We start from the raw sequence: 11,698 nt of genomic DNA on the forward strand, positions 1-11,698 counted from the left end.
CAGGGATGATTTGGGGAGCTGTGTCATCTGGCATCGGTCCACTGTGTTTTAGCGCAAAGTCAAACATTCCCATAGACACACTCCTAAACCTTGTGGACGGCCTTCCCAGAAGAGTTGAAGCTGTTATAGCTGCAAAGGGTGGAGCCAACTCAATATTGAACCCTACGGACTAAGACTGGGATGCCATTAAATTCATGTGCGTGAAAAAGCAGGTGTCCCAATACTTTTGGTAATACTGTACAGTGTCGTTTTGAACACTGAATAGCGCTGTATAGAATTTATGTGCAAGTGAATAAAAGTGTATACTTTTTTTTTTTTTTGCTTTAATCATTTTTAAATTTTTATTTTCTAGATATTAAAAAACAGGGGTGTCAAACTCAATTTAATCACGGGCCGCATCAGCGTTATTATTGCCTTCAAAAGGTCCAGTTGTATCTGTAAGGCTAGATGTCCAGAGCATCCCCTATCCTTACATAAGACCTCAAGAGCCTCTTCACCATCAGGGGTTGAGTCCCCCACCCCCTCTTACATCACAGTGCACTCCCCTTACCTTGTGCTGCTGCTGGGTAGAGAAGCTGGAGGCATGCTGCTGGAAAGCAGAAAGTACAGGGTCTGGAGAAGGAATAGAGGAGCGCTGGAGATCTCCTGCAGCTTCCAGAGATGTGCGAGGGCCACATAAAATGACCTGAAGGGCCAGATTTGGCGCATGGGCCTTGTGTTTGACACATGTGTTATAACGCCTTCTTCTAACATTGCATTTTCTTTCTCTGTGCACACTGAGGGGACAGAGAAAGACATTTTACAACAAGCGTTTTAACCTCAGGCAACGCGGGGGGGGGGGGGTCTTTACTGTTAGGGCTACAGGATTGTGGAATTCTCTACCACAAGAGGTGGTTTCTGCGGGAAGTATGGTGGCTTTCAAAAGACTCTTAGACGTACATCTCAAGGATCAGAACATTCAGGGCTATGTGAGATGATTACAGCCACACACACCTACACAGGTTGAACTGGATGGACTATTGTCTTTATTCAACCTCACCTACTATGTAACTATGTAACTATTGTGACAGGAAGTCAGCTAAATCTGGGAATGTAGTCACAGGAAGGAGATACATTTCCACCTGATTTAGAAAGTCCATTAATTAATTTAGGGTGTTGGCTACAGAGCTAGCCAGCAGGAAGTTGAAAGGCCTTCACCTGTTCAGAATGAGGGAGTTAAGGCTCTATAATTTGTTCAGAGAAATTCCTATTGTTTGCTGCCTCCAGAAGCTGCATCCTGAAGCCATGTGGGCTGGGAGCAGGAGGACAGTCAGCGTGTGCCTCCCGACAGGATGTGTGGGCCTGGGAGAAGACCCCCCGGAGTGATGTGTGCCCGGGACGGTAACCAAGGGTGAATACGTCTCAAAGGTGAGAAGACGAACTGTTGATGTGAAAGAAACAAAAGGACTGTGTTGCCCTGTGAAGCTATTATAAAAGGACTATTGAGTGTCCGCTGTAGGACAAGGAAGTCTGCCCGACGGTAGGTTGGAGACAGACACTTAGGCAGGTTCCAGTTGTGAGAAGGTAGCCGCCCACAGAGGCAAGGATTTATTTTCTGTTTTATTTTATTTTGGATGTTTTGCTGCATACAGCCTGGTGAAGAAAACACCATTTAATAAACCACACTGTTTGTTTGCAAGCACTTGTCGGCTACCTCTCTGGGAAAACGCACCCCCCAAGGGGTCATCCACACCCGCCACCGAGCTAATCCCTCACATATGGTGGAGGATGCGGGCATAAGCAGAGATCCCTGCAAGGAAGTGCAAATGTTTGATGAACTTTATCTGGTGCATGAGATTGCACAATCTATGTGTGCAGGAGAGAAGATCCTGACAGAAAAAAAAAAAAGTGTTTTAAAGAGACAGCGGTCTCAAAATTATTTGATGAACTTTGTTGTGTCTGGTGCAAGTGACTGCACAAACTGTGTGTGCAGGAAAAGAGATCTTGCAAGAGAGAGAGAAAAACTACATGTGTTAAAGAGACAGTGGTCTGAAAAATTTTTGCTGGACTGTGAAAAATTTGTTTGTGGAGTTATTGAAGATGGGGCGTTCAAAACGCCTGAAGAATGCAAAGATAGATGAAATGAGAGACCGGATTCTATGGATGGAGGGGATGTTGCCGTCTGAACCAGCCCCATCCATGCCTAAAGAGAGTCTACTAAAGAGGAAGGTTGTTGTCCCTAGCAACACTGATGAAACCGCTATGGAGACGCAGTGTGCTCAGATGAAAAGTAAACTCAAAATGGAGGAGATGTTGAAACATCTGATTATATCAAATGCAGCTCAACAGCAAGCAAATGCAGCTCAACAGCAGGCAAATGCGGATTTTCAGCAGAGCTTTGCAGCTCAACAAAAGGCTCATCAAGAGAGCATGGCAGGCTGGAAACAGAGACGCCAGCAGCCAATGGAGGCCATCGGTTTGGAGGAAACCGAGTATGTGTGCAGGGCTGAGTTGGATGCCTTGCAACGGAAAATGGAAGAAAAGGAACAAGCCTTGGAATTGCTTAAAATGGAGCATAGAAACTTGCAGGAAATGAATGAACTACTCAAGTCTCATGTGTTACAGTGGGAAGAATCCACTGCTCTTCTTTTGGTCGAGTTGCAAAAACGCAGAGAGACTATAATGGAGAAAGATACCATCCTCATGGAAAAGGAAAGTGAAATTCAGACTTTGCAGAAGCAAAGTATGGCTGATATGTTGGAGTTGCGTAATCAGCTGGAAAAAAGTCTTCAGTCTTTGGGAGCTACAAAAATAGACCTGCAGGAGTCGCAGGAACAGAATGTCGCTCTGAAAACGACATTGTCTCTCAGCGACAACGAGAAAAGTGAAAGAGAGGCTAAATTACTGAGTACTGTGTATGAGCTCACTACTTTGAGCAATGTGGTAAATGAATGGCGTGCGGACTGTGAAAGTTGGAAAGGGGAAGCCCAACGTGTCCAGCAGCAGTTAAAGGAGAAAGAAGCCTGTGTGGCAGAATTACATTCTTATTCCCAGATGCTAGCCAATGAGGTGAAGGCTCTTATGCAGGGAAAAGGAGATTGTGAACATAAGAGGGAAAAAGTAGAGGCACAGCTTCTGGAATCGCAAGTCAAGGTGTCAGAAGGTGACCGATTGTGTGCTAAGCTGTCAGAGAAGGCAAACCGACTGCAGGTTGAGTTGGACAATGTTACAAATCAGCTTTCTCAAGCAGACAGCAAATCTAGAGAAATTGCGGAAGATTTTTCTATCTTGGAATCGCAGCTGCAAGACACGCAGGAACTCTTACAGGAAGAGAGGTGTCAAAGGCTGAGTTTTAGCACAAAGCTCAAACAAATGGAAGATGAGAAAAATGGCTTCCTGGAACAATTAAAAGAGGAGGCGGAAGCAAAGAAAAACCTATCAGAGCAAGTCGCAACATTGCAAGCTCAGATAGCGGATATGAAAAAACGCATGGAAGAAAGCGTTGGTTCATTACAGTGTGTTGAAGATGTGAAAAAGAAGTTTGATCAGATGCTTGGTGAAGAGAAGACTGTGTCTGCAAAATATGCAGAAGAACGCGCACGTGCAGAAACGGAGGTGCGTGATAACGAGAGCAAAGCCCTGTTCTTGGCTCGCTCTTTGGAGGAAGCTCTAGAGTGTAAGGCTGAACTAGAAAGTGTTAAACAGCTGCGTACAGAAATGGAAGAATTGGTCAGCTCCAAGGATGATGTTGTGAAAAGCGTTCAGGAGCTAGAAAAGTCTAAGCGAGCCTTAGAACAGCAAGTAGAAGAGATGAAGATTCCGTTGCAGGAACTGGAAGAGGAATTCCAGGCAACAGAGGATCTGTCCCAAAGAGGGGATAGTGTGCCTGATGCAGTTTTTAAAAGGATCAGTGTTTTGGGGTCTGTCCTGAGTGAGCCTCAGAAATGTGACGACATGTGGCTTAAATCACCCCTTTGGAATAAACCGTTCCTTCAAAAACTTCAAGCATTGGAAAATGTATCATTAGAGCTTCAGCAAACAAAGGAGCTGAGTAAGAAATGTGGTGATTTCTCAGTTCAGGCTGAAAACCTAGTGGAGAAAACTAAGGCTGTTGGTGAAAACGTGAAGCAAATGAATAAGTGCCTTTCAGGGAGTGTTTCCAAAATGGAACTGGTGAAAGACGGGTGGCAGAAGTTTGATCGTGATCTTGAGATGCATTCCATGTGGAATTCAGATAGAGAAAAAGAACTAGGTGACCTTGAGCGGTCAAATAGTTCAGCAGAAAGTGCATTGAAGAAACCTGTAAAAGAATGTGTTGCAGTTCCATGCTTCTTCACTGATGCAGAGAGGAGGTCTATAATGGATACCACCCAGATCGCTGGGTTCAACTGTGTTGTTGCCTTTGACCCCTATGTTGGTGGAAGGAAAGTTGATGATGTTCTGGTTGGCTTCTTCTGTGAAGAGTTTGGCAAGAAATATAAACTGAATATCAAATCAAATAGTAGGCCTTTACTGCGACTCGCTCAGGAGGGCGAAAAGTTTAAGAAGTTGATGAGTGCAAATGCTTCAGATCTGCCTATGAATATGAAATGTTTGGTGAATGATATTGATATCTCTGGGAAAAGGAACAGGGGTCACTTTGAAGAAATGTGTGACAGCCTGTTGTCTCAATTGGAAAATCCTCTGCACAGCATCTTAGAGCAAGCAAAGCTCAAGAAGGAAGATCATTCCCTTTTACAACAAAAAGTCAATGATTGTGTACAGCTGTATGGAGAGGCAACTCAAGTCACAGAGGGATGTCAAGAGTCCCTACTTGGAACAAAGCTTAGTGAAGCAAAGGTTCTCAAAGTTTTGTGGAAAACATTTATGGATTGCAGAGAGAGGCGTCTTAAGAATGTTGAAGACATTAAGACTAGCCCAATTGAGTTGCCTATGGATCACGGTCCTCCATGGTGGATTGGACAGACGGTTATGAGGGACAAGCTGTCTGACATTTATGAGAAAGCTGTCAATGAAGATGACAGAAACGAGAAGGAGCAAAATGATGCCAAAAATGCAGTTGAAGAATGTGTATATGAGATGAGAGACAAACTGTGTGGCATTTATGAGAAATCCGTCAATGAAGATGACAAAACAGTTTCATCCGGAAGCTTGAGGATAATAGGAGGCTTATCAGTGAGTCAGCAGTGCCTGACACATGCGTGCCTGGAAATATGTGTCCCAACCCTAGGGTTGAAACAAGAGGGGGGGGTATGTGACAGGAAGTCAGCTAAATCTGGGAATGTAGTCACAGGACGGAGATACATTTCCACCTGATTTAGAAAGTCCATTAATTAATTTAGGGTGTTGGCTACAGAGCTAGCCAGCAGGAAGTTGAAAGGCCTTCACCTGTTCAGAATGAGGGAGTTAAGGCTCTATAATTTGTTCAGAGAAAGTCCTATTGTTTGCTGCCTCCAGAAGCTGCATCCTGAAGCCATGTGGGCTGGGAGCAGGAGGACAGTCAGCGTGTGCCTCCCGACAGGATGTGTGGGCCTGGGAGAAGACCCCCCGGAGTGATGTGTGCCCGGGACGGTAACCAAGGGTGAATACGTCTCAAAGGTGAGAAGACGAACTGTTGATGTGAAAGAAACAAAAGGACTGTGTTGCCCTGTGAAGCTATTATAAAAGGACTATTGAGTGTCCGCTGTAGGACAAGGAAGTCTGCCCGACGGTAGGTTGGAGACAGACACTTAGGCAGGTTCCAGTTGTGAGAAGGTAGCCGCCCACAGAGGCAAGGATTTATTTTCTGTTTTATTTTATTTTGGATGTTTTGCTGCATACAGCCTGGTGAAGAAAACACCATTTAATAAACCACACTGTTTGTTTGCAAGCACTTGTCGGCTACCTCTCTGGGAAAACGCACCCCCCAAGGGGTCATCCACACCCGCCACCGAGCTAATCCCTCACACTATGTATACAGTACAATGATAGGAGCACTGACAAGACTAGCCAAATGGTTTGTTTGCAAAAAAAAATAAATAACCATTAGGAATGGGCCAGCCTTTTGGTCCAAACCAAACTTTGGATGTTCAAGTGTTTGAAAGACCCCCAATTTTTTTGCTATTCTCCCCCCCTGTTTGACAGGAGCCGAGCATTATTTATAGAAGTTACATAGTTAGTCAGGTTGAAAAAAGACGCAAGTCCATCTGGCTCAACCAATAAAAAAACAAAAAAAAAAAAAACACAGTAAAGAAAACCCAACCATACAATCCCATATACACAATCCTATACCTGCAGTTGATCCAGAGGAAGGCGAAAAAAAGCAAAGCATGATCCAATTTGCTACAGAAGGGTAAAAAAAATTCCTTCCTGATCCCCCGAGAGGCAATCGGATATTCCCTGGATCAACTTTACCTAAAAATTTTTTAGTACCCATTTATATTATGTACACCTAGGGAAGAATCCAGGCCTTTTTTAAAGCAATCTACTGAGTTGGCCAGAACCACCTCTGGAGAGAGTCTATTCCACATTTTCACAGCTCTTACCGTGAAGAAACCTTTCCGTATTTGGAGACAAAATCTTTTTTCCTCTAGACGTAAAGAGTGCCCTCTTGTCTTCTATGTTGACCTTAAAGTTCACTATATGGACCCCCTTATGTATTTATACATGTTGATCATATCCCCTATAATCTCCTCTTCTTAAGAGAGAATAAATTCAGTTCCTCTAATCTTTCCCCATAGCTGAGCTCCTCCATGCCTCTTTGGTTGCCCTTCTCTGCACTTTCTCCAGTTGCCTGATATCCTTTTTAAGTTAAGTTGAATTTCTGCCACTTATTTCCCCTGATTTTCTATCAAGATCGATGGCACATCTATCAACCCGTCCCCGCATGTCCTGAGGAACATGTACAAATGCAAACTTTTTTTAAATTTCTTAAGTTAATGCCGGTCTTATGAAAACTTTAACTAACATAAAGTAAAAAATGTGAAAATGTGTGATTGTGAAAATATACTCATATATTTTCTTGAATGTTCAAGATGCCAGAATCCCGTTGCAATGACAGATGTCCTCCCGGGTATAGAAAAGCTTCAAAAGAAAGTATGCATATGTGCTGCTATGACTGCGTCCCGTGTTCCGAGGGGGAGGTGTCCAATTTAACAGGTGGGAATGGCAAAAACTTAATAGCAGAAAACTTTGATAGAAAAAACATCCACAGCAAAACCTTGGATTGCGAGCAGAATTGGTTCCGGAAACATGCTTGCAATCCAAAGCACTCGTATATCAAAGCGAATTTCCCCATAAGAAATAACGGAAACTCAGATGATTTGTTCCACGACCATTTATTCATAAATCCTTCAGTTTATAGTCCATATAAAAAATTATAGCAATTTGATAGGTTGTGTAACCATAAAATGTCCATCCACAAATGGCGCCTCTACAAGGGGATTAGAAGCAAAATCCAGCAGGAGCTATAGAGTATAAAAGAGAAGAGAGGCGCCTCTAAGTGTAGCAATACGGTTACATTTAATGAAGGTTCAACATTTAGCAACTCGCATGGTTGATGATTAAAAGAGGCACATCTAAGTATGCAGGCAACTGAGGTAAAGCTGTCCACATAGATCAAAAAAAAAAATCCTTTTTTTCATGATGAAAAAAATGGGCTCTTTAACATATGCCGTCACTCCTGTCCCCCAAGGCCATAGAGTGGAGTGGGGGCCATCTTGCCCTCACTGGACTTCCTGCCTGAGGGGACAGAAGACCGGATCGTTTTCTCCGCTACCCACGGGTCCAGTAAGCAGGGGAAACGACCGGGAAGCAGCGGGGGAAGGAGGGCACCTCTCCCGCCGCCCATAAAGGTGATCCCGTGGTGAATCCGCCACTGGGACCACCCTTATGTTACATACATAGTTACTTAGTAGGTGAGGTTGAATAAAGACAATAGTCCATCCAGTTCAACCTATGTAGGTGTGTGTGGCCGTAATAATCTTGCATACCCCTGAATGTTCTGATCCTTGAGATGTACGTCTAAGAGTCTTTTGAAAGCCACCATACTTCCTGCAGAAACCACGTCTTGTGGTAGAGAATTCCACAATCTTGTAGCCCTAACAGTAAAGAACCCCCCTCGTTGCCTGAGGTTAAAACGCTTCTCCTCTAATCGCATTGTGTGCCCTCGAGTCCTCATGCAAGCCTTTCGACTGAATAGCTTTTTTTCTATGCTGAGATCACCATTGAGATATTTATAAATTGCTATCATGTCCCCTCTCAGGCGTCTCTTCTCCAGGGATAATAAATCAAGCGATTGCAGACGCTCTTCATAATTAAGGTCCTCCAATCCCCTAATTAGTTTAGTTGCCCTTCTCTGGACTCTCTCCAGCTCCAACACATCCCTCCTGAGGACTGGTGACCAGAACTGGACAGAATACTCCAGATGCGGTCGGACCAGAGTTTTATAAAGTGGAAGGATTATAGTTTTATCTCTGGAATACATCCCTTTCTTTATGCATGCTAATATTCTGCCGGCTTTGGAAGCTGCCGCTTGACATTGCATGCTATTGCCTAGTCTATCATCAACCAAGACTCCCAGATTTTTCTCCATTATTGATTCCCCCAAAGGTTCCCCCCCTAAAGTGTATTGTGCTTTTATGCTTTTAGTCCCCAAGTGCAAAACCTTACACTTCTCCACATTAAACCTCATTTGCCATGTCGTTGCCCACTCTGTAATTTTGTCCAGGTCATTCTGTAGGATATCTGCCTCATGCTGTGCAGTTATTGCCCTGCCCAATTTTGTGTCATCTGCAAAAACTGATATAGAACTACTGATCCCGTCCTCAATGCTGTTTATGAATAAATTGAACAAGGTTGGTCCCAGGACTGAGCCTTGGGGGACCCCGCTTACTACCTCAGACCAGTCTGAGTATGCGCTATTTATTATTTATTTATTTATTATGTTAAAGCGGGCCGCACGAACTTTAAAAAAATACCAGGGTTATGGCAATTATCTGCTGCCATAACCCCGGTATTTAATGTCAAAGTACCGACATAAAACTGCAGCAGGCGGTCCGTAAGTGGTTAAATAAAAGTATTATTTTAAGATGAAATTAGAATTTGTATGTAAAGATCCTTCTCTTCTTGTTAGATATAAATATTTGTTTTTTTTTTTCATTTTTTATTACAGATAGTAGAAACTGCGTCAGGTGTCCTGATGAAGAGTGGCCAAATGAGAGGAAAGTGAAATGTGTTTCCAAAACATGCGAATTTCTGTCCTATGAAAATGATGTGATGGCCTTTGTTTTTTTATCAGCCTCTTTAATATTTGCAATGATAACATTATTAGTATTAGGTATCTTTATTCATCACCGGGACACTCCAGTTGTGAAAGCCAATAACCGGACAGTGAGCTTCATCCTCCTGACCTCCATCTTGCTGAGCTTCCTCTGTGTCTTCTTGTTCTTCGGACGTCCTGTGGATATAACCTGCATGCTGAGACAAACTTCATTTGGTATCTTCTTCTCTATTGCTGTCTCTTCGGTTCTGGCCAAGACCACTATTGTCTGTATTGCCTTTAAAGCCACCAAACCTGGCAAGTCCTGGAAAAAATGGGTTACAATCAAATTAACCAATTTTTTGGTTCTGATCTGTTCTTCTCTCCAAATTCTGATCTGTGTTATATGGCTGTCAGTGTCTCCTCCCTACCAAGAGTATGACATGCACTCCTATCCTGGGAAGATCATCATTCAGTGTAATGAAGGGTCAGTTATCGGGTTCTACTCTATGTTGGGTTATAAGGGGTTTCTGGCAGCTGTGAGTTTTGTTCTGGCTTTCATGGTGAGGACATTACCGGACAGTTTTAATGAGGCCAAGTACATTACCTTCAGCATGCTGGTGTTCTGCAGTGTCTGGATTGCCATGATCCCGGCCTATCTGAGCACTAGAGGGAAATACATGGTGGCTGTGGAGGTATTTGCCATATTGGCTTCCAGTGCTGGAATATTGGGTTGTATATTTTCCCCAAAATGTTATATTATTATTTTGAAACCAGAGTTGAATGCCAGGAAAAAAAACATAATGCTGAAAAGGAATCTGTAAAACTAAACACTACTGTAACGGAATGCTTGGCACCTCACTTTGGTGCTTCCCCCAACCAGTGCCTCCTACCCTCCAAACTCTTCCAGCAGACCGAGAACTAATACTAGCCCTTTTACCCCAAGCATCATACACAGACAAGATGTTGCGGTAAAATCCAAAGGAATTACTCTTTATTGAACAGAAATTCAGGTTTTTTATACACTTCAAAAGTAGGTCAGTCACTACATGAAATAAAACCAAATATTTACCCAAAACATCACACAATGGTTAGATAATGAAGTAGAGATGACACAAGGCTAATCCCATCATGTAGGAACCTCCAAGAGTTAGCCAAATTAGCTAAAAAAAGACAGAAACAATAGGTGACTCAATTACCTCAATTAACAATGGGAATACACAGCACACCTAGGAGGCAAACAATGGGAGATACATACCTAACCCCTTGGCACCAGCCATAAGCAAATATGCGGCCTCTCGGCACCTGGTCCTTAGTGCCGAGGGGATGCTAATTTGCGTGAATTGCTGCATATTCACCTGTGCCAAAAGCACATTCACTGCGTGCTCCCAGCACAGTTACAGTCGCCTAACTGAAAGCTCCCGATCGCTTATTGATATCAGGAGTGTCCGGACCACGTGACAGCCTCCCGCCCCACCTCCCTGTGTCATAAACTTCTTAAAGGGTAGGGAGGTGCCTGCGATAAGAGGTCAACATAAACAGTGATCCCACCAAACCTCAGACTGGCTGGCATTAGCCTTCAACAGTGTATGAGACAAATTCATACAATGATCCAGTAGTCTGAAAGGGTGGAATTAATAGATCTTTTGAGGGATATTGTTGATAAATATTTCTGTCTCAGTGAAGGAGCCTCTCCTACCCAGTCTGCAGGAGGGCTACAATATTCCCACTAAAGCTCCGTTGGCCCTAATTCAGAAAAGCAATCCAAGCTTCGCTTTCAGCATCCATCACGTGGCTGTCCATCATTAGAGAAAAATCTGCTCTCTCCATGGGCCATAATCAGTGGGTAGGAGGCTTGGTCCTAGTCCTCTCCAAATGTCCCTGTCCTGGTTGGGTCTGTCACAACTACCTTGACCAAAATCTTGCACTGTAACGGGATAGCCCTTTCAGGAAATGTAAATTACATAAATGCTATTAATGCTTATTATGTTTGGGATGCTTGAAATATGAATCTTAATTTATTGCTGCATTGTCCACCTGCATCTTTCTGATGGTTTACTGGTCTGTTTTAACCACTTTGCCGCTGCTCACTAGAGCTCTACTGCGGCAAAGTGGCTCGACAACGCCTGGCGACGTAGACCTACGTCGCCAGACATTCCCCTCTCTCGGCGGCGTGCGCGCGCCGCCGGAGGCTCGCTCCCACTGTATTCAGTCACAGCGGGAGTCGGGCCAGGGGAGGAGCGGTGGCGATCACCGCTGCTCTTCCCCGATCGTCGGGGAATCGAGTGTGGAGATCCGCCTGCTTGTGTAAACACAAGCGGGCGGATCTCCTAAGTGATAGGCAGGGTCAGATTGCAGTGTTCAGCATAGCTGAACCTGCGATCTGTCCTTGTGTCACATAGTCCCCTCCCCCCACACACATCAGTAAGCACGGCATACATTAACCCCTTGATCACCAATAAAAATTAACCCCTTCCCTGC

At 44.0% G+C, this 11,698-nt stretch overlaps 1 protein-coding gene across 1 annotated transcript in view; it reads left to right on the forward strand.

Moving 5' to 3' along the window:
* Positions 1–10,041, forward strand: part of LOC309566727 (vomeronasal type-2 receptor 26-like) — a gene marked incomplete at its 3' end in the record, with an annotated part of 142,848 nt that extends 132,807 nt beyond the window's left edge. The window contains exons 2-3 of the mRNA XM_082271996.1: positions 6,993–7,116; positions 9,131–10,041. Of these exons, the coding sequence (XP_082128122.1) occupies positions 6,993–7,116; positions 9,131–10,041 (1,035 nt within the window). The remainder of the gene's footprint in view (positions 1–6,992; positions 7,117–9,130) is intronic.
* Between the last annotated feature and the right edge of the window lie 1,657 nt (positions 10,042–11,698).

This window comes from Pelophylax lessonae, assembly GCF_965119305.1.
Source record: "Pelophylax lessonae genome assembly, chromosome: 1".
Taxonomy (NCBI): domain Eukaryota; kingdom Metazoa; phylum Chordata; class Amphibia; order Anura; family Ranidae; genus Pelophylax; species Pelophylax lessonae.